At 45.4% G+C, this 24,318-nt stretch overlaps 1 protein-coding gene across 1 annotated transcript in view; it reads right to left on the reverse strand.

The window, feature by feature from the left end:
- Positions 1-12,130: 12,130 nt before the first annotated feature.
- Positions 12,131-24,318, reverse strand: part of LOC310779227 (NLR family CARD domain-containing protein 3-like) — a 75,148-nt gene continuing 62,960 nt past the window's right edge. The window contains exon 8 of the mRNA XM_083639735.1: positions 12,131-13,751. Within this exon, the coding sequence (XP_083495861.1) occupies positions 13,207-13,751 (545 nt within the window). The 3' untranslated portion in view covers positions 12,131-13,206. The remainder of the gene's footprint in view (positions 13,752-24,318) is intronic.

Consider the following 24,318-nt stretch of genomic DNA (forward strand, 5'->3'; position numbering starts at 1 on the left):
CTTTTCTGTATGAACTTCACTAATCTATGTTTTAACACTTTCCCTGTCTTTGGATAATAGACATTGTATGCAGGGCTGTATTTGTCATACCCTATGAAAATGCCCTTCTCGCACCTAGGATCCAATTTATTTTTATCTTGTCTATAAGCATAGCACTCAGTGCCAAAAATCATCATATGGGAAATATGGGAAATTTTCCCTGTGAAAACGCTGTATGGGGTTTGCTTTAGTCGTTTACAATAGCACCTAGGCAGCTGTCTGCACAACAAATCTCCATAGCTGCTTTTGCATCTTACTTTCTAGCAGCATACACCATGCCATGTCCATTTTGGTGCAGCGAATATGGGGCGCTTGTTTGATGACTAATTTTATTCTCTCTTAGCAGGTCTTGCAAACATTTTCCGGTAAACTCTGTACCGTTATCAGACCGTATGGTCTTTACCTGCCCATAGGTAGGTAAAGTAGCGGCAGTGTCGGCTAAGAATTTTTCTGTAGCCTTAGCTGTGTCACTCTTTGACCGTATAAAATATGTCCAAGTCATACCGATATTCATCTGTGAAAGCTATGGTGTCTCTATCAGCTGGCTCGATCGGGCCGCACAGATCTGTATGGACTAGTTCAAGTATTTCTTTAGCTTTGCTATCTGCCTGCCTATTTCTTGACTCAACACATTTGCCTTGTGTGCATATGTCACAGTTGAAAGTAGATTTATCGCTTTTCCCCTTAATTTTCATTCCTTCAACTACACACTCTAATCTTGAGACATCGTCAAGGTTACAGTGGCCAAGTATTTCGTGCCACGTTTCAATATCATAGCACCCTTTATACACATTTTCATCATCTAATGTAGACAGATAATAATAATACAGTTTCCCATATACCTCAATGTTAAATTTGGTACTTTTACTATTATACCCCATCCAATTTTCACCTTCCTTGAAGTGGATTTCTGCTCCGTTGCTTGAAGCTGCTTTGACTGAAAAAATGTTCTGAGGAAACGTCGGGATATACAGGGCCCTCTTCAGTCGCGCTGTCACCCGTCGTCCCTCGCTGTCGACCAAGACGACTTCAGCTTCCCCTCTGGCCCTGGCAACTTTCTTACCGTCAGCTAGTTCAATCACGTGACTCTTGGGCCTGAAATCTTTATTGACTGTTTTAAACAGTAATTTATCATGTGTGATGTTGCACCACAGTCAACCATCAAACCTCTGCTGTTAAGTGTCCTCTTCGTCGGACTAACGTTATCGGAATCCCCCCCGTAGGGGATTCTTCAGGAGTCAAGACATTGGTGGTGGACTGGGGAGGTGGGTGGGGCGAAACACAGCTTTCAGAGAATGGGATGCGATCAGCTCATGCAGGTACAGCGACCAGAAGATCAGGGAAAGAGAACGATGACACGCTGAGCATGGCTATAAATACTGCCACGTCATAGCCTCGCCACTGACGACATTATCGGCGTCATATACAGGGCTGTAGTGGTGGCTAAACGCACGTAAACGGCGTTTACGTACCTTTTTCAATGCTCTGCAGCGTTTAGGCACCTTTTAAGATCGTTTACTCAGATGTTTAAATCGTTTATGCACACTTATTATTGCACGAGTTTTAACACGTTCGCGTAAACTCCGTTGATGCGGAGACCACGCCAAGCACGTCACACACCAAAAGAAAAGAAAAAAGATTACACATGGGCATGGCACTGACCAGGATCTCCGTGAACCGTAGCCTATTTTTGTGGAGCGCTCCGCGGGAAAGGTACACGGCCCCGGTCACGTTGGTGCCTTTATCGAGCTGTGCTTGCCTGCCCAGACAGCGCTGCCTTCAAACAACTTAACGGTGCCATTGTGCCAGCGATGCGCAATGCGCATTTGGAGAGCTGAACATAGGTAAGGTTGGTTAAAAATGTGTGTCCGGAGTGGGGAAAATCATATAGGCTCACCGTTTTACAACTGAAGAGTGAATCACTGGTGTAAGAAACATGATTGATTTCCCTCTGATCAAGTAAAGTTTGTAACATTAGGTGCGTGCGAGTCGACTTGAATAGTCCAGGTGCTACTGTATAAAGCCAATATAATACGACCATGTTGAAAACTATCTAGAAACATACTGGTGTTTGTTGTGCCGAGATCTGTATAAATAAATATTGGCTGACTAAAATTTAGTGGCCAGAGTGGCAGAACCACTTTTATTTCCATGTACAGTATGTTGTCTACCTATCCTTGCCCAATGTGTTTGTGGACAGTTTGAATTATATATTGGTATTCAAGAATCACAGATTCAATCTGTCTACATACTTTTAGCTATAAAGCTGAAGCTGACAATCACAGGTACAGTGTGTGTGAGAGAGAGAACTATATTACTCTTCAAACTGTATATACTAGGTTCATACAAGGTCCTTTAAAGTAGGCTACCTACTGTATAATTTAACTTTTCATACCTGGAGAAATTCAACAAATGTTCATTAAATACATTTTATATTGATTGTTTAGGCCTAATTATTTGTAAAGTCACAACACATTAGAGATGTGTGTAGTTCATTTTGCTCTCAAATGCACCAGGTTGATGAATTTTACTTTAAAATGTAAAAAAAAAATCTTCCGGGGGAGAATCCCCCCGGACCCCCCTTGAGGGGCAAGGCCCATCCCATAGCCAGCTACTTTTTCTATCTGGCTGGCTACTCAGAAATGTGGGGGAACCCCCTGATATACCTTATAGGGCTATATGATTCAGATTAAGTTGTTCTATATACTCTCATATTTTGTCTTGTATATCGGTCACGGAAGCTTATTTATCCGCCGTTATAACACTGCCGGTGCCGCGTGAGAAAGCTGCCTCGAGTCAAAAGTATAGTTTACCCACCTTTTTTTTTACCACTACAGCACTGGTCATATAGGCAAGTGCGTCACACGGACATCACACTGGGATTACACTTGTCGTCACCAACCTTTTTGAGGTCGAGGGCTACCTGAAGGGTAGAGAGTCATGTCGGGGGCTACCTGTTGAAATTTGCTCGATTTACCTTTAAATAATGAGTATTATGCATTTAATCGAGACATACACTCTTTTCTTTCACTGTTGTGAAGAAGAACTCTTCCTCCCACTCCTCTTGAAATTGGTAATGTTTTTTCTTTCACTTTTCTGCCATTGTTCTTGCGTTCCATCATTTAGCTTAGCCGACTGATATAATCATTGGCAGCTGGCAGTCGCACTGTCGCAGAGTGAATGACGTAGTGACGTAACGTAAAACTAAACTTTGACCCCAGCCCAGGCGGATCAAAATAGTTAATCAATAATTAATTATACACAGACAATAAATTATACACAGACAATAAACGTTTTTAAAACGTATGCATTGTTAAACAAATTATTTTCTACATTTGTGTGTTATTGTGGGAAGGGAGAAGAAAAACAAATAAAAAATTAATTTTTCTGATTATATTTTTTTGTTTCGTTTTTTTGTTTTTTCTTTCTTTCCCCTGTGGCTGAGCCTGTTTGTCTGTTTTGTCTTGTTTGTGTAAAAAAAAAAAAAAAAAAAAATTTTTTTTTTTTTTTTTTACATTTTTCTGAACGTGGCTTGCGGGCGCCACAGCGCCACCCCGCGGGCGACTGGTCGCCCGCGGGCGACTGGTTGGCTACCACTAGGCTATCCTAGTGACTAGGATTACATATGATGAGGTCACTAGGATTACATGTGATGCAAGGCAGCGTGTCTGGTCTTCATCTTGAAACTAGGTCGAGACCACCATTTCAATCATGAGAGACCAGAGGGTAGAGTTAACAAGCAAGCTTTATTCAAGTATGGCAGGGCGATAAGATCTATGGCATGAAACCGTATGGCAACTAATTCTGATGGCATGGCAGCATGGCGACTAGTTCTTTGGCGTAATGACTCCGTGGTAAGATGCCTCTCTTCTTGAGGTGAGAGAGGGCATCTGCTCGGACTAGAATAGAGAATCCCCCAAAAGAAAGAAAAACCCCAAACCGCCAACCGGTCTGGTTGCCTCAGCGATACAGCGAGCGCTGGGCCGGTCTTCTTGCCTTAGCGATACAGCGGGCGCTGGGCGGAATGCGATGCTTGTCGCCGACCGGTTGGCTTGGCGGCACGTGACTTACAAAAACCACCGACTGGGCGTGGCCACAGCGCTACAGCGAGCGCTGGGTGATCGACCAATCCGGCATACTTCTGCGCACTGACTTAGCAGGTTTACTTGGCGCACAGCGGCTTACGAAAATCACCGCCCGGGCGTGGCCGCAGCGATACAGCGGGCGCTGGGTGATCGACCAATCCGGCATAATTCGATATGCTGACTTAGCATTACGAAAGAAAAACCCCCTTTTAGCCTTAAGAAAGAAAACCCCCCCTTAGCATAAACCCGTAAAGCGCATTTCGGGCCGTAAAAACATGACGTATTCTCCCGAGTCAGCAGTAGGCAGGCGTAAAGCGGTAGGCAGGCGTAAAGCGTTTTTTTTTTTTTTTTTTTTTTTTTCCCCCGTTTAAGGCCAGTTTAGGGCCTAAGGCCAGGGGGAGAATAGAGCCCTTAGACTCCACACAGAAAGGACCGGGGTAGAGGTTAGAATCCACAGATTTCTTGATTTGAGGGAACACTATAATCACTCAACCAACATGCTGCCCACTTTCCCCTGTTAGAAAACAGCACTTGTGTGGGGCTGTTACACTAAATTAATTGAATAAAGTTAAGTTTGTTTGGTCTTGTTTTGTCTGAAGACATTTAGCTCACAATGTTGTTTGGCTGAATTCAGCCAATGTTTCATGGATCACCCCTTTATCACCCTTACTTTTATCCAACAAACTGACTGCGAATAACAAAGTAATATCAAAGTAAAACAACAGAAACTTCAGAACAGGCCAGTCGGCCTGAAAACTAAAGGACATCAGACAGAAGCAATCTTAAATATCAGAACCTAGAGAAAATATAATGTACAATCTAATTGTAAAACAGCACTGGACGAGGTATGTTCTGGAGTTTCTGCTGCTTTCTGTTGTTATTGATTTCCTATTTTCTATAATGAAAACCTGATAAAACACATTTATACATATAGGTGTCATTATCAAATCATGCACGCACACGCACACGCACGCACACACACACATACACACACACACACACACACACACACACACACATTTTGATTAACAAATACAGTCTTACAAAGGTATGTCCAACAAGCTTGTGGATATTACAACGTAGCAGTCCAACAAGTGCAACATTCAAGTATGAACAAATAGATAAACATACAAAACAGACAACAAAAAGTAAAATACACACACACACACACACACACACACACACACACACACACACACACACACACACACAAGACACACACACATTCTACTTACAGAGCAGCCATTGTAGAGATGCACTCTGCATTGTGCAGCTCGGTGTTATGAGACCAACACTGAAGTTTACCCAGTCACAGCAAATAAAGACCACCCCCTTCCTCTGTGCATGTGTGACTGTCAGTGTCTGTGGTTTTCTCTGCAGGTTAACAACTAAGCAAAGACAACTGCTGACAGAAGAGACAACATGGCAGAGATGAGGATTACACAGTTGTTGCAGGGGGGCAAGTGAAGAATTCTGATAGTCCCTTTTCACAGTAGCCATTTTAAGTTCAAGTTTATTGGTTTGCACAAAGGATAAACAATAATCATCTCACACCTATAATTGGATAATATTTTGACTCGAAAACTCATTAGACCAGAAGCATCCACAACTGTAATGGCGTCAACTGCTTTCGCTCTGCAGCAGACAACAGGACCTATCTTTGCACACGTGCGCGGTGTTTAGCACTGGACATTGGCGCAATTTGGAGGCGTGAGTAAATCGTCTGCTATAGACCCTTTTCACGGGGGCCATTTTGTGTCAAAAAGGCAGAATAAACACAGGTGCAAGCAAAACACTAATGAGGGTTTCCAAATTCCAATCATGGAAGTTTGAAAGCCTCATTAGTGTTTTGCTTGCACCTATGTTTACCCTGCCTTCTCGACACAAAATGGCCCCCGTGAGAAGGTTCTATGTCACTTGCGTGCAGTGCAAATGGGTTTTAGGGTGGTCTGCCTGGGCGTTACATCAATCAAACTTCAAACATCAATCAGATTCCCCTCTCTCATTCCCTTTTAATACCGTTTGCGTGAGTGGAGAACCCAACACATTATATTTGTATTATCGATCATAATCAAAACATTTTCACCTGATAATTTTGCTGCAAAAGTACATGATTTCTGTGACTTTTTCAGTCGAGGGATTCATAATTTATGTCATTTTGATGAGTTGACCTATTTTTTGTACCTTCAAATCCAAGATGGCTGCCAATTTTCAGCTAGAAAAGATCAATTTATGATTTATCGATCATATTAGGCTCTAATGAAAGCTCTGCTCATGCTCAGTTGAGTTATAAACAGTAGAACATCATTTAAGTACACAGAGGTCATCCCAGAGGTCCAAAAGGTCAACGTTTGTGGTTCATGACAAACCTTTGCTTTATGGGTCATTCCATTTATAGTCTAGGCAAAGTAACTCATTTTGGAGCCAAAAATAGAAGTAATTGTAAAATAATTTTTTGCAGCTTAGATCATTTCTATGAGGTGTCCAGAACAACATACTAAAAGTCCTAAGAAATCCTAGTTGAGGAAATATGTTTAATTCTCATCAATCCAAGATGTGTGCCAGTAAGGCCAGACAACAATTACACCCAATGGGGCTATTTTTTTCCTTTACTCTACTCATGAAAAGTAACATTTTTTGTATTACAAGTTTCTTTGAAAATGAATTTGAATATGCAAATGAGCTATACACTAATCGAATATAGGCTACCCAAAATATACCCGCATAGGAGTAAAGGAAAAAATGAAGCCTATCACAATCAAACCTCACACAGTGAAAGTATATACATGAAAAGGAACTTTTTTGTTTTACAAGTTTCTTGGAAAAATCTATTTTAAATATGCAAATGAGCTCAACACTAGGCCTAATTGACTTGTCCAATAAGCCATAAAGTCACAAGTAAAACCGGGGCCAAATAACTAACACATCCATGTCTATTCAGTAAGTTAACCTATGCATAAACAAGCTAAATTTGAAGTCACTTGCCACACTTACCTGGGTCACTTGCCACAAAAATACTTATATTGACCTTAAGAATTGATTGCACAATCTTGCCTCCAGTTGCTTTCTAAATTATTATTTTTTATTTGCGAACAAGCCTAACCTAATGACATGACAGAAAGTCAGAATAGCCATCTTAGTCATTAGTAACGTGGTGAGATTACATTTTGGGCTGGTAGATTGACAAATAATTGGTATTGTTGGTAAGATTATAAGATAACAGGCAGAAGTCATTCTTGCCAACTAAACGATTCACTCTCAGAAGACAGATGAAAAACCAGATAGACACACTTTCCAGACATTCCAGCTCTTTAAATAATTTTGCCAGACACCAAAACTGCTTCTGTTTTTGTAGTAAGCAAGTATTTCAGACCAGGCGGGCCACACATCAGACTTCCACCGTTTGTAAAGTAGCTTTGCAGTGTTATGAGAAGCTAGCAACAGCTAGAAACCCAATCGGAACATTTTAAGTTACCAACTCCTTTTTTTTTTTTTTTTCCCCCCCCCGATTTTTTATCCCATTTTATCCCCCATTAGTGCTCACTTGATTTCTCAATCCTGGTTGCTACTCCATCCTCTGCCGATCTGGGGAGAGCCGAGACTGGCTCCATGCTTCCTCCGAGACATGGGCAGTCAGCCAGCCCCTTCTTTTCACCTGCCAGAGGAAGCTTCACCGGTAGGACATAGCACGTGGGAGGTTCACGCTATTCCAACCAGTTCCCCTCCCTCTGAACAGGTGCCCTTAACGACCAGAGGAGGAACCACATTAGCAACCAGGATATTGCATGTTTTTATGAAGGGGGTTCCTATATGAAGGATTAGGGGGGGTACGGTGGTGCAGTGGTAAGCGCTGTCGCCTCACAGCTCGAAGGTCCTGGGTTCGATTCCCACCTGGGACGCTGTGAACGCTGAAGGAATGCGTGCCCGTCCGCATGTCCTCGAGTGCCCACCGCCCGGGTGGGGTCGTCAAAAGGGCCTTTCTGTGTGGAGTTTGCATGTTCTCCCCATGCCTCCCGGGGGTTTCCTTCATATAGGAACCCCCTTCACCAAAAACATGCAATATCCTGGTTGCTAATGTGGTTCCTCCTCTGGTCGTTAAGGGCGCCTGTTCAGAGGGAGGGGAACTGGTTGGAATAGCGTGAACCTCCCATGTGCTATGTCCTACCGGTGAAGCTTCCTCTGTCAGGTGAAAAGAAGCGGCTGGCTAACTGCCCATGTCTCGGAGGAAGCATGGAGCCAGTTTCGGCTCTCCCCAGATCGGCAGAGGGTGGAGTAGCAACCAGGATAAATTAATTAATTAGCACTAATGGGGGATAAAAATGGGATAAAAAATCAAAAAAAAAAAAAAAAAAAAAAAAGATTAACACATTGACTGCCAGCCTTTTTTCAATGCTGTAGGTAGGTTCTGCCAGTTTTTTTTTTGAGGATTCTAGGCTCATTTTACAAGAGCCGAGGATTCTTTTCTGTTAGGACTTCGTGAACACCAATCATCTAAAAAGAACTAATAGAATGTGTGCTTTCTCTGTCTAAAAGAGTTAGTTTGTAGAGTTAGTAGTTATGTAAGCATTAGCAGTTGAATACAGCATGGTTTCAGCGTCAGAAAAAATATTCAGAGATAAACGGCTTTTTGTGAAATTCGATAGAACAGTCACTTTAACCATTCATTTTTGGCATCAGTAAGACCTAAACAATAGTTTTGAACAGTAATTTCCTCCATAACAGCAGGAAACTCTCCTCTGCTTCCAACTCCTCCCTCCGTGGGCGTTCTTCTTGGCTGCAGCGCCGTGTCACAAGCACTTTCCTACCTGTGCAAATGCACTTTCTCATACTCTCGACCTCTCAAATAAATTTCTGAATAGAAATTAAATTACTCTAAATTAGAGCGAAAAAGAAACAAAAAAGAATGGGTTGAAAATCCCATTCTAAAAGCCTTTTATGGCTGTTTCCAATTTGGTGCTATTTTGCAAGGCAAAATGGCCTGCTGCACCACAAGCTTGTCACCAGTCTCACTGCTTTGCTGCTGCTGTGCGGCTGTGAGCCTGTCTGCGCGGCCGCTCTTTGAGGAAGTCTGGTTGGACTCGCTCGCTTCTTGGAGTTTTGGTTGAGAGCTTTGATGAAGCTTTTGCGATTCTGGTCATATTTATGCTGCGTGTTTCAAAGTGTGTTCCATCCGTAATCTATTATGCAAGTTTGCAATCCCGCACTGCCAGCAATCAGCGCGAAAACGAAAGCGTTTTCGCCAATCCATTTTCATGAGAATGGCTTCGTCACACTGCTTTTTGCTTGCCTTCCTCCTTCCTTGTCGCCACTTAGTGGGTCAGTGGAATGGGTTGTACACGTTGTACACGTCCAATACTTATATAAGAGATGTAAAAGGGTTAGATGCACATCCCACCGTCAAAAAAAAAAAATCGATTCTGACGACGTGTTAACACGTCGTTGGCAGTCAACAGCTGGATTCTGAAAACGTGTTAACACGTCGTTGGCAGTGAACATGTTAAGATCTATCACATTAACAGATAACCTTTATTTCATCAGGTAAGTCACATTGAGATCAAGATCTCATTTTCAAGTGAGACCTGAGTACATAAATGTATCTAAAAACATCTATCAATAAAACAATAAAACATCAATCAATCAATAAACAATAAATTCATAAAAGCAACAACAACAAACAAGAAAACAACAACAACAACAACAACAACAACAACACATACTGTACATAGGTGAAGTTAAAACAAGTTAAGAAGAACAGTCACAGCTAAAATCAATCAGAGTTTTGATACAATTTCTAAAATGACCCATTGGAACCAGGGTGTCGAGTTTCAGGGTACACTGTAATTCATTCCAGGTGTAGGGCACAAAACAATCTAAAAGCCGTCTTAGCTCAGTGTTGACTCTTGGAATCTGCAGCGTTAGCCAATCCTGTGAACGAGTGTTGCGTGTTTCAGCTTTCCAACTAATAAAGGAAGTTACATAAGGGGGCAGTTTTTGTAGAAGCCCTTTATAAATAAATAAAAACAAATGCTGGTCTCTTCTTGCGGAAAGGGAGGCCCAACCCACTTTTTGATAGAGTGTGCAATGGTGAGTGTCATAGGTATTAAATGTTGTTATCCAAGATGTGGGTGCCATGGCATTCCCAAATATTGTGTAGTTTCCAATACCGAGCCCTTCTTCACGTGCCTGCCCCCGCCCCCTAATAAAAAAAAAAGTCTGGTAGGGAGGGATGTAAAATGTCATCATGTGAACACGTGCATTTGTAATTGTATAATTTGTTAATTATATGAATTATGGAATGAATTGTGCGGCCCACCCAAATTTATTCAGGCCCACCTGAAATTTCATTTCTGGCTACGCCCCTGTTCCCAAACACCACTGTCTTTCTCACTAACCATGTGGTGTATGCCCATGTGTTACTTCTTGAGATATTTTACATGACATGATATGACTGAGGGAAGGCAGAAACCAGCTTGATTATAGTTGATGCAGTAGTAGCCGTGTATTCCATTGCCTACTGTGCAGCCCTTTTGCAGTAAATTATCAACTAAACACTCAGCACTTTTTATTGTTTTTATAACTTTGAATCATGTGGGGATTTTTTGCTGATCGTGCATGGCTCTAACAGCAACACTCTTCATACCGTATCTTGACTTGGTTTGTGTTGAGTGTTAAGTCTTCAAACTAAATCATCAATTATAGATTTATCGGTTAAAATTAGACTTTTGCAGCTCAGGGAAAATAAAACCGAATATGAGCACATAAAATATGAAATAGGCAATAAAGTTTCTTCAGTTGTCAGCAGCAGAGGGAGCCAGAGAGCTTTTGAAGGAGATGAGAGACTGTGATTCTGACAAAGATCACATAACTGCACAATTAATCATTTACCGTGTAGTCATGTTTTGTTTTAGTTTGCCTAATTAATAACCCTAAAGTGTTGGTTTCTCTTTTAATTTAATTTAGTGCAGTGGTTCTCAAGGGGTCCTTGAGCGGGGTTCGAGGTGGTCCCAAGCAACCTGATGAATTGTTAAATAAACTTAATTTCCAACAAGTTAACACAAATAGAGGATGTAAAAGAATGACTGTTTTGATGACAGTTTCTCTGTTATCTCTACAATACAGACAGTCATGGATTCTGGACAACATGCATAGGCGATTCTAGGCTTTCCAACCAGGGGTTGCACCATCATGGTCCAAAGTGAACCCCAATTGGGGGGTTTCTAGGGGGGGCTGTGCCCCCTTGGACAAAGCAATGCTGTACATTTTAAAGTAAAATGCATTAATCTGGTGCACTCTGAGAGCAAAATGAAGAGGCTATTAGATCTATTAAGAACTACACACATCACAATAATATCCTCTTTACTATGCTGTGGCTGTACAATTAATTGAGAAATTGCATTGAATAATGTTGAATACAATGAAATATAGACAGTCACCCATGTTTTCAAGCTCAGGAGCAGCTACACACTCATCTCTTCATTACCTCATATAAGCAAGATATTAATTGATTTGAGGAACAGTAATCACACGTTAAGTAAAAGCGATACAAAAGTAAAAGTGATATAAAAAGTATAGAATAAAATGTTTGAAACCAACACGATCAAGCAATGTTAATTTGACCTTAAATTGTAGGAAACAAAATGTTTAGTTTGGTGAAAGGTCCAAAACGAAAGATATTTTAACCTGTCAATCATCAACAACAGACTCTGAGGGGAACAATGGGCTCTATCGTTGCATCAGCCTACAAACTGCGCCCAGCACCCGGCGCAGCGCAGATTACTGGGTGTGGACCAGCCCACTCGATATTTTGGTGTCGGCGCTACAGGCGGCCTTTAGCATTATAACCACGCCTTTTAAGTGTAAAATTATGCACAATCTGGTCATTGGAGAAGTGCAGTAAACAAATCACAAGCTTCCCTTTTAAGCTCCAATTCCACGGAGCGATCCAGTCCAGTCAGAAAAGCCAAGCGCTCAAGCTCCCCCCCTCCCTTTTATCCCCATCTGTCTGTATCCATATATGGGCTATTATTCCATATTATTATGCTTCTCAAACCAATCTAACTGCAGTTTAAATACTGCAAGCATATAAATACGCTACACTATAGCAAGATCAAAGTGAAAAGAATGTTCTAAACGCATTGGCTAGAAAAATATAGCCTATCCCTATGTCATGATGAGATTAGATTAGTGAAAGTTTGTCCAGAATGATATCGTTTTCTCTCCCCTGCTGCACAGGTAGGATGATGCACATAAATATAGCCTACATTATATAAAGTCATTGCAGAAATGTGTTTTTATTGTAAAACTAAATGTGAAGTAAGCCAAGTCTTATTGTAGCGGAGTGGACATCACAGTAGAACCGTGTTACGGCTGTCTCTCATCTAAATCACGTTATAACTGCGAAGGATATATATACCGCCAGAATGACATATTTCACATAGGGTTGTGTTTTGATTTCACCATTTTATTTTGTCCAATATTTAAATGTTCCACAATTGCATGTTGTGTTAAGAGAAACATTATTTTGATCTACCACTTACCCTATTTAAGCTGATTTGGTTGCTATTTCTTTCTTCAAACGGATTCCCCTCAATGCATACTGGGAGATTTCACATGTGTGGCTTTGTGCCTGTCTGCTGTCTGATGCGCGAGAGAGAGGAGGGGACAGAGGGGGACAGAGAGTGAGATGGCAGAGGAGAGCTCCGCGCAACCGGTGCACTGAATAGGCCTGGTTTTGAAAAGCGCTAAGCGCTAAATTAACGCCAGGGCAGAAGATATCGTTACTATTCTGGCACTGCGCCACGCCTCTTTGGCGTAAAGTGCATTTCGGGGCCTAAAACCATGTTGCTATATCCCGAGGCAGGCGCAAGGCACGTTTTTTTGCGTTTAACGCCAGTTTTTGCGCCTAAGGCCTGTGCCAAGATAGGGCCCAATAACTATGTGTGTGTGTGTGTGTGTGTGTGTGTGTGTGTGTGTGTGTGTGTGTGTGTGTGTGTGTGTGTGTGTGTGTGTGAGAGAGAGATCCTCTACAGAGTGAAGCATGATGTCAGCAGCTGTGTTTGGTCACAGGGTGAGGGTTTCTCTGTCACTCCTCTATCTGACACAGAGACACTGAACCATGAACAGGCCAGACCTTAAACCCAGGGTAGAGGGGTTCAGTGAATGTGGAGTGGAAGGTGTGGATGTGGGTGTCCCCCATTGAACCAGAGGAAACTGTGTAGAAGGACAGAGAGCCAGCAGGGCAGTCTAGATACACTCCTACTCTGTCAGAGCGGGGGGGGGAGCACTGTATGGTTGTTTGTCTGTTATTGTGCCAGGCAATGTAACGATTAGCTGAGCAGAACAGAATCCAGGACTTTTCATTCCCTCCAAGCTTGCAGTCATTACCCTCTCCTCTCCTGCTGATTCCTCTGTAAGTCACTCCTATATAAACCTCTCCTTTCCTCTCGACCTCCCAGTAACAGCGACCAGTTAGACCATCTCTACACAGCAGCTGAGCCATGAAGTCAAATCTCTCTGGGTGATCAGGATATGGCTGCGCCTCTTTCACCATCGTCACCTTTCTGTTGTCTTCAGACAGGAGGAGGCGTATGTGTGCTGTGTTTGGGTCCAGTGAGAGTTCACAGGCATCTGATGAGAGAACAAGACACAATACAGAAACTATTTTTATTCTAATACAGCTGTTTATCTTGTTGATTTATGAACACTTTGACCTTTAATTTCTCAACAGTTTCATGGTGACACATTTTATCAGCCATCACACAGCAGGACTGAATGAATAGATGTCACAAGCTGCTGTGAGGGACTTTCCATGTAAGCAATTGACTGTTTGATACTTTATTCAGGGATGCAAACTCTGCGTCTTTCGCTGCATCCCGCTTTTTTCATCTCAATTTGGGTCATTTCTCTGATTCGTCCAGATCCGATTATATTTTTTGTGGGGGGAGGGGGGTATGGGTGACTGGCGAATTGAGGATTACATCATCAGTTAGGAGCACTAGCTAGTGGGAAGACAACAGGGTCTCGCCAAATGAATGTCAACTCCTGCGGGATCCATATGTGACAGCTCCTGGCATTTCGATCCACAAGTAGGCCGAGATCATTTTTCAGTTTTTTACAGATTCTGAAACTGTAAGCTTTCGAATGCTGCGTCACACATTGTAATGTGAAAAAAATGAAGGAGATATGCTTATTTGAATCTTCACACTCTGAAAAGCAAGAAGCTGAGAAATCACCCCTCAAAGTTGGAGAAGTTTTTCACACCTGGCAGCCAGGTAAGGGGGGAGTGGACAATAGCTCCTCATTAACTACTCCCAAACCATTTCAGCTGTCAGTCTCTGTCAGATGGGTTGTGTGCACTACACAACCCAGTGACAAAAAAACAAAACAAAAAAACTTCTCTTAAGTTAGGGGTTCTCAAAGTGGGGGTCCAGGGGTCCTTGAGGGTATTCCAGGGGTCCCCAGCAAAAACGGGGGTAATTTATTTTCACTATAATTCCATCCATAAGTAACAGAAGGATAGATGGTGGTCATGGGTTTCATGCATTTCTGTAATAAAACATCTATGCTATATATCAGCTATGACCGAAAGCTTGCAATAAACAAGATATTTGCACAGATTTAAGTGTGCGGACGCTGCTTTTTTCATTCATCTTGATAGCCTAATTTTAAGCTCCAGCACCTCAGCAAAGTCTGATACCGGATGAGCGGTGGTAATTTTACTATTTTGTAATAAAACATCTAAAAGTAAAGATGTTATGAAATGCGGGTCTATGGTCTAATTTTTGTCAGTTTAGGGGTCCTTGATTTGAGTTGTAGGTAAGCAGATTCCAGGCGTACTGGGTTAAATGGATGCAATACTTTACTGCCATTGTACTGGAAAAATATGAGTAACAGCCATGTTCTCATGTCCTCCTGACTACACTGTGCATGCAGCGCTTCCCAGGTGATCTCAAAAACACAGCAACGGACATAGCGTTATATCTAGCCTATCAGTTTTATAATTCTGTCCATTTTCTGACGGATAAGTGTGGCCACAGCCTAATGTTAGCAACCAGCAGGCTAGCTAGATCAAGCTAGCTATCAAAGAGTATTGAAGACTGCTGTATTAATGCTGTATTAATTTAGACAATAGTGCTACCACCATTTTGGCACGAAAACGTCTCCTTGCCCAACGAGAGCAACAACAAAGACGGCCCAAAATGGCTTCTCTGTGCGCTTACAATGCATTAAAGGGATAGTTCAGTTTGTTTGAAGTGGGGTCCTATCAGCTAGTTCGATACACTAACTGAAGTAGGTACAGTGGTCTGGACCCTGGGCGCAGCGTGTTACGAGACCCGGTACTCAGAGCAGCAGCCAAACCAGCTTTTTCTCTGTAAGTACGTGGGGTCAACAACTAAAACGTAATTTAGCCACCTAAAACAACGCCCACCTAAACAAATCGATATCTGTGTACATGCACGCTCTATTTTGACAATTTTCAGCGCTTTACTTTTCCGCCAAACAGCGCAGTTTCATTCGGCACTGCTTTTTCTCCCAACCGTACAACTACCGGGTCTCGTAACACGCTGCCTCCAGGGTCCAGACCACTGTACCTACTTCAGTTAGTGTATCGAACTAGCTGATAGGACCCCACTTCAAACAAACCGAACTATCCCTTTAACTGTCACTTCTTAATTTAAGCCATTTGCTCACGTTAGAGCCATCCACAAACTGTTTGTTTGGCGATAAACACACAACACACAACACACACAGACAGACAGACACACGCAAGTCAGTTCAGTTCAATCCAGTACAGTTTTTCCCTTAACAAAAAAGAATCCCACTCCGGGATTTCGCGGTTACTCTCCCAATAGAACCAAAACAAGGAAGTACTCTGCACACTCCAAACCCGCAGAAAACAAGAAGGAAGTCAGTAAAGAAAAGTATAGTCAGGTCAGGTCTCGTTTAGCAAACGATCAATGCTCTCCAACAACTCACGCCTGTCAGTGGATTCAGTTTACCGGACTGTTGATGCGAAGAGAGGTGACGTGACGAGACGAGAGGAAAGCACAGAGTAGAGGAGATGGCCAGATTCCAGACACCAGATTCCCGAGGGCACACGGATTATAACGCGGACTTTCACGGGGAAAATGCCTGTGGTAAGGCAACGTACGAAAACGTCAGGATCAGACAGAGCTTCTCGCTGCTTTTCATGACTGGCGGGGGCGGCCATACTGGGTCTCATGCATACTTAAAGGCACATACCGAGACTGGTCTCTCTCAAAGCGGGTAAGTTAGAGCCAGCTCACTGGTTGACAGACTGGGGGGTGTGTGTATGGAGATGAGGGGAAACTGTTTACTGGCAGAAAACATGATTATTATTATTATTAATTATTATAAAATGGGCCGATCACCACAGCACGCACGCACGCACGCACGCACACACACACACACACACACACACACACACACACACACACACACACACATTGTTAGATATGAAACTCACCCCAACACAAAGATCATCTTACGGGAAACACTACAGTTCTCGGGTGGCAATGATGGATTCCGTCGGTCTTGTGAATTCTGTGCATCCTCCGTGTGTCAGGTAAAGTGACTCGCAGATACACTTTAAAGAAGTTAATCCGTACAGCGTTTCAGCATTCGTCAGTGAATTCATCCATGTTGTCCTGGGTTAACCAGAGAGTACACCCCTGTTAAAGCAGTCAGACCCATGTCATACAGAGACAACAGTCCCTGGGAGTGGGAGGCAACAAAGGATCTCGTGGCTACTGCGATGTAAACAAAAGCCGAATAGCCAATCAAAACTCTGTATGCAAATACAAAAGTGATCCTTTGTTTAGCTCGTTTCCACCACTAAAACACCTTGGCCTCTATCTTCCGACAGGCGCTATCCCTAAATAGCGCTTTGCGCACTGTATGCGCATGCCTTAAGGCACGAAGATAGCGTTCCGCCTTGCGCCGTCCGCCAGGTGTTCTGCCGAGTTTTGCTCCCCCGCGGAGCAGCAAAAAAAAACATCCCCACCTCACGGTAGATACTTGTAATGATTTATACAGAAATGTAACTGATTCAAAGTGATATAATTGTCTGGTAGACGTGACCTCCCTGATTTCTAAGTAAAAAAAACAGCCTCGAAATATGTTGGGGATGCAAGCTATTACTGGCTTTAACAAAGCTGGCAGCGGGGGGGTGGAGGGGGGGGTTGATCGGGCCAATGAATTGAATCTGTTTTTCAATAGATTTGATACAGCTGGCCCGGGGGCCCCCTCCCCCGACTCTCCTGACTGCAGCATTCCAACAGCAGCCCCCGCCACACGGCTCTCCCCCCCCCCTCTCTCTCCCTCTGGCTCCGGCTGATGGCCCACCTCCTCCACCTCCCCCCCCCCCCTCATACCCCGTCACCCAGAGACGAGGCCACACACCCCCTCTCCCCCCCCCCGATGGGCTTCAGAGCTGATGATGCCACTCCCCCCCCCACCCACGCTGACCATCACAGCGGACCAGGTGAAGAATCAGCTGAGGAGACTAAACACGAGAAAAGCAGCTGGCCCGGATGGCGTCAGCCCCATGGTGCTCAAAGCCTGTGCCCCCCAGCTGTGTGATGTGCTACAGCTGATCTTCAACAAGAGCCTGAGTCTCCAAAAGGTCCCCGTGATGTGGAAAATGTCCTGTATCGTTCCTGTACCGAAAAAGCCAAGACCCAGTGGCTCCAACGACTACAGGCCGGTAGCTTTGACGTCCCACATCATGAAGACCCTGGAGAAACTCGTCCTGGAGCAGCTCAGGCCTATGGTCAAACCATCCCTTGACCCCCTCCAGTTCGCCTACCAGCCCCGACTGGGAGTGGAGGACGCGGTCATCTACTTGACCAACCGCGCCTACGCCCACCTTGACAACCCTGCCAGCACGGTGAGAGTCATGTTCTTCGACTTCTCCAGTGCGTTCAACACCATCAGGCCGGCTCTACTGGGTGAGAAGCTGATGGCGATGCGAGTGGATGCCCCCCTGGTGGCCTGGATTGTGGACTACCTGTCTGGCAGACCACAGTATGTTCGCCTGCAGAACTGTGTGTCAGACAGAGTGGTCAGCAATACGGGAGCACCACAGGGGACGGTCTTCTCTCCCTTCTTCTTCACCATCTACACCACGGACTTCACCTACCAGACAGAGACTTGCCACCTTCAGAAGTTCTCTGATGACTCTGCGATAGTGGGATGTATCAAAGATGGCGATGACGATGAGTATCGGGATGTGGTGGCCAACTTTGTCACATGGTGTGAGCAGAACCACCTGCAGCTCAACGTGTCAAAGACAAAGGAGCTGGTGGTGGACCTGAGGAGGGTCAAGGTGACCCCTGTTTCAATCCACGGGGTCAGTGTTGACATAGTGGAGGATTACAAGTACCTTGGCGTGTACATTGACAATAAACTAGACTGGGCTAAGAACTCTGATGCACTCTACAAGAAGGGGCAAAGCCGTCTCTACTTTCTGAGACGGCTAAGGTCCTTCAACGTCTGCCGGACCATGCTGAGGATGTTCTATGAGTCGGTAGTGGCTAGTGCCTTCCTCTATGCTATTGTGTGCTGGGGCAGCAGGCTGAAGGCAGCGGATGCCAACAGACTAACAACTTGATCCGTAAAGCCAGGGACATTGTGGGGCTGGACCTGGGTTCTCTGACTGCGGTGTCAGAGAAGAGAACGTTATCCAGGCTACGCTCCATCATGAGCAATGACTCGCACCCACTCCACGGCGTGCTAGTCAAACACAGGAGTACATTCAGTGAGAGACTGATTCCACCCAGATGCAACACGGAGAGGCACAGGAAGTCATTCCTGCCTGTGGCCATTGGTCTATTTAATGCCTCTCTTAAAAGAGCACCTCGGAGACGCTCAGTCTCCCTGAGACTGAGCCAGCCGATTGGCTAACTGGAAAAGTGCCTGGCTGAGCCACGTGTAACGTATAGGGCAAGCCGAATAATATAACTTCAGTGTGCAATAAAGATAGGCTAACTGGAAAAGTGCCTGGCTGAGCCACGTGTAACGTATAGGGCAATCCGAATAATATAACTTCAGTGTGCAATAAAGATAGGCTAACTGGAAAAGTGCATGGCTGAGCCACGTGTAACGTATGGGGCAGGCCGAATAATATAAGTTCAGTGTGCAATAATGACAATTGGCACGTATGTTATACTTACTCTACGTATTGCTTACTTAGACGTACTCCACTATTTTGCTCCTATTGCATTTAATACTGTCTACTGTTTATACTGTTATACTGTTTATTCCATGTTATGTTGTGTTGTGTTCTTTCTTCTTCTCATTCTGCTTATTTTACTATCGCATTACTACTATGTATTTTATTTTATTTTATTTTATGCTATCTGTGTTATGTGAACGAGCAACTGTAACTTGTCCCAATTTCCCTCCGGGGATCATTAAAGTCTTTCTGATTCTGATTCTGATTATGATTATGCAGACCTCTGTATGGAAGGACATATGCTCATCCCTTTTCGACTCTCTCTCCTGCATCTCCACTGCGGGGCTGCATGCCTAATTACGCAGCGTACTAAGCCGCGATGAGTGATGCTGCTCTATTTGAAGTTGAATTTCATTCCACCAGCACACATTTCATTAATCAGCTATTTTTTATTTGTATATATTTATATATACATTGAATCCCACCAATTTAGTCCGTCATTTTCCCCTTGGTGCACATAAAGACACATGCTTCCGTCACTGTCTGCTTAATGGCGAGAGGTACTTCAGCTGTAGGCTACTCGTGACAAAACCAGACGTCGAATTTTCAACAGTTAACTTTTGCAGTAGCTAGGGCTAGGTTACTGGCTATAACTAGGAGGTGAGGCAGTTAAGTTGGTCTGGGTAGTAACATTATAGGCCGACAGTATGCCCCGTGTCTCCCTCTCTCTCCCCGACCAGGGAAGTGGAGAGGGCTATTGCGGTGCTATTAAACGTAGCCTAATGGTTGGAAAAGATCAACATTTGCTTTTTATTTTCTCCTACCATTTCTCCCTTCCCTTTCTATAGTTGAAAATCAATGTGGCATTCTGAGGAGAGAAGAGTGTGTGCGTGAGGTGTTGGAGAGTGACATCCATGCCGTGCGTAAATGTATCCAAGCAAGGATTTCCTGCACTGAGAATACAGTTTGCGCTCGGGCGTACGCCTGGCGTAGTGTTTTTGTTTTTGGCGTAGTGACCAGCTATTTGGTGGCATTAAAATTGAGAGCCCTTTTTCTAACACATTGCGCTGGAACGCCTATTTTGGAACGGGCAACGCCCAAACCTCTGTTTGCGATTGGAACATAGCGGCGGTATCTTCGCCAGAGCGCAAAATGACACTTGCAGGAGACAGATATAGGCTAGAGGCCCACAGACACGCCTGGGCCACGCCTACACCTGTGTCTGCACTTAGATCCGAGCGCAAAACTGGACGGTGGAGGCAGACGATAGCTTAAGATGCAGGGAAGATAGCAATACGAGGCGCGCAAACGGCAGCGCAAACGATAGCGCTGTACAAAGATAGGGCCCACAGACCACCGTGTGGTAACGTTAAAACGTTGGGGTTGTCCTACAACCCAGGTTTTACGAGTGAGAATGAGGAATCTCACACTATGCCAAGCTGCTCCCTGCAGTGCACCAACTGGACAATGTCTATTTTCTCAAAATGGACCCCTATAAAACCATCCATTGCGCCCGAAGGCGTCAATGGCAAATGGCATTGGTGTAGATCTTGATGTTTTTAGGCTGGTACGTGGGGTTGGGCCGAAGCGTAACCCTCCGCTCGTCATCAGCAAATACAAGACGGTTGGACTGATAGGGCAATCAGGTCGGCAACCCTCTTGCCTGAAGACAAGGCTAACAGCAGCGCAGTCTTCAAGGACAGGAACTTTAGGTCCACAGTTTCCAAGGGCTCGAACGGGGGACCCGAGAGACCCTCCAACAGATGATCAAGTCCCATGTAGGAAAGACATTGCGGTGGTCGCAGTCTGTGGCTTTTGTAGCCCATCTAAGCCTTGAACACCTGGAGGCAAAAAACACCTATACACGCCTGTTGTTCGTGGATTTCAGCTCAGTGTTCAACACCATCATTCCCCAGCACTTGGTAAACAAACTCAGCACACTCGGCCTGAACACCCCCCTCTGTAACTGGATTTTGGACTTTCTCTCAAACAGACACCAGTCTATGCGAGTTGGAGACAACTCCTCCAACACCATCTCACTGAGCAGCGGCTCCCCCCAGGGCTGTGTCCTGAGTGACATTCTGTTCACCCTGCTAACCCACGACTGCCGCGCCAAATCCAGCTCAAAATACATCATAAAGTACGCGGATGACACGACAGTGGTGGGTCTCATCAAAGATGACAGGGAACAGGACTACAGGGAGGAGGTGAAACACCTGGTGGACTGGTGTAACACCAACAGCCTGCTGCTGAACGTTGAGAAAACAAAAGAGATCATCATCAACTTCAGGAAAAACCAGCACAACCACCATCCACTTCTCATCAACAGCTCCATAGTAGAGACAGTCAAAAACATCAAATTCCTGGGAGTGCACATCACGGAGGACCTGGCCTGGTCACACAACTCCTCATCACTGGCAAAGCGGGCTAACCAACGCCTGCGGCGAATGAAGCGAGCCCACCCCCCCCCCCCTCACCTCTTTCTACAGAGGGAGCATTGAGAGCATCCTAACCAACTGCGTTTCCCTCTGGTATGGAAACAGCAACGCCATGGACCTGAAGTCTCTGCAGAGGGTGGTGAGGTCGGCGGAGAGAATCATTGGGACCTCTCTCCCAACCATCCAGGAGACAGCACACAAACGCTGCATATCCAAAGCCCTGAACATTGCCAAAGACCGCACCCACCCCTTCAACAGTCTGTTCACCCTCTTGCCCTCCGGCAAGAGATATCGCAGCATCCGGAGCAGATCAGCCCGGTTCTGCAAGAGCTTTTTCCCACACGCCATCAGGCTCCTTAACTCCCTGTGACCCCCCCCCCCCCCCCCCCACTCTCACACACACACACACACACACACACACACACACACACACACACACACACACACACACACACTCGGACTTGGACTCTTTGATCCCTCACACACTACCATGGTTGGTAAACAGAGACTTTATATGACCTTCTCTACCATCGTTGGTACTTTTTAACTTTAAACTTTGTTTGTTTTTAATTTAGTTCTTAAATTAGAGTAGGCTATTTTATTTATCTATGCTGTTTTTAAAACCTCTTTAGCATGTGCAATAATCTCCTTAAAGCACTTTATTTTTTAACTTACTACCTTTATTGTCGGTTGTCAGTACTTCTCTTGAAATTGCACTATTTGTGGGCTAGATGCAATCGTCATTTCGTTTCTGCCGTGCCTTGTGTATTGCTTAAATGACAATAAAGCTGAACTTGACCTTGAACTTGAACTTGAAGTCTGCGCGCCCCTTTCATAAACCGGGAGACCAAAAGGAGGCTCCCCACCGGTTTCCCTTCAATCTCTATGTGACAGGCCGATATGGCATAGACCTTAAGGGACTGGGGGGACTGGCCCGCATCATACAGGCTCTGCAGGAAACAGGATGGGCTGAACGCCACAACTCACTGGATCCTCGTTACGATCCACGTGCCAGTGGGAGACTGTCTACTTGTAGGCGTACTGAGAGTGCATGGCCAGCACACCAGGCCGCCAACCTCCATCTGGAAGGAGCGGGGTGGAGTATTTTGCTCTGGCATGGCGGCCCTACCGACAGCAAGATGCGGCCACTGCGGCGCCACCAGGATAAGTTGTAGGCCCTGCTCCCTCACTCTGTCCAGGACAGGCTGGATCAGGGGGAGGGGGGAAAACGCGTAAAGGTTCTCCCTGGGCCACACGTTCACTAATGCATCGTGGCCTAAGGGGGGATCGTCGTTTTCAACAGAGAACCATAGGGGGCAGTGTTTTGTGAGCCGCGGTGCGAAGAGATTGACGCGGGCCGCGGCCGAATCTGGCCCAAATCCACCACTTGGGGGTGTAACCACCACTCCGTCCGCAGGGGGTTGCCTCGCGACAGCAAGTTCAGTCAGCCGAGTAAGTGCGCCACTGACAAGGAGAGCAGGCGGGAGTGCGCCGACAGGTGTATCTCTGCCGCGACTTGGTTCAAGGTTCTCGACCGTATACCACCCTGCTTGCTCAAGTAGGCAATGGTGGCCATGTTGTCCGAGCGAATCAGGACGTGGCACCCACGTATCTGATGCCGGAAGTGGCGTAGAGCTAGGCGAACAGCTTCCAGCTCTAGCACGTTTATGTGGCGAAGCTCCTGGGCTTCCCACCAGCCGTTTGCAGAGAGGCCATCACCCCGCCCCAACCCCGCAGGGAGGCGTCGGTGCGAATGGGTCTCACTCACTTCACTCCGTGAGAGCCAGCGAGGGTCCATCCACACCTGCAGCGACCGTTGAGCCGCACCCATCAAGGTCACCCTGCGATGCCGGTGCTTGCCCGGGTCCAGGCAGTGACTGAGGAAGCAGATCTGAAATGGACGCATGTGCAGCCACCCCAATGGAAGTACGGCCACAGCCATGTGTCCCAGGAGCACGATGCATTGATGCACCGAGGCTGCATGACCCAGGCGCAGAGTGTGGGATAGACGTACGATGCGCCCCCGCCTCTCCTCCAAGAGCCGTGCATTCATGGTCAGCGAGTTCAACTCCAGCCCCAGGAAGGTTGTGACGTGGACCGGAGCGAGGCAACTTTTCTGCCAGTTTATCAGAAACCCCAGGGCCTGTAGGTGGTCTATCACTGCCCTGGTGTGCGCGATGGCGAGGTCCTCTGAGTCCGCCGCTATGAGTGCGTCGTCGAGGTAAACATAGACGGGTACCCTTCGTGGTAGCCATGGGCTGCTAACGCGCACACTTGTTACACACAGCACGCCTCGTGCCGGCTACGCAGCCAGCACCGATAGCTGCGGTCAACAGGTGGTGGCTAGCGAAGCTAGCGGCGTAACAGTGGGGAGGGGGATAGTCAGTCACCCTCCAGCCAGGCCAAGCCATCCACCCGGACCATCTTTAGCTATCCCGAAGTCCAATATGCCAAGGGATAGCAAGCCAAGCCTAGTCAAGACGCATTTGCCAATCATAGCAACAAGCTAAGCAGGATGCGAGCAATGAGCTAGCAGTACCCTGGTAACAAGCAGAATGGC

Source organism: Poromitra crassiceps (genome assembly GCF_964638095.1).
Source record: "Poromitra crassiceps genome assembly, chromosome: 7".
In the NCBI taxonomy this organism is placed as follows: Eukaryota; Metazoa; Chordata; class Actinopteri; order Beryciformes; family Melamphaidae; genus Poromitra; species Poromitra crassiceps.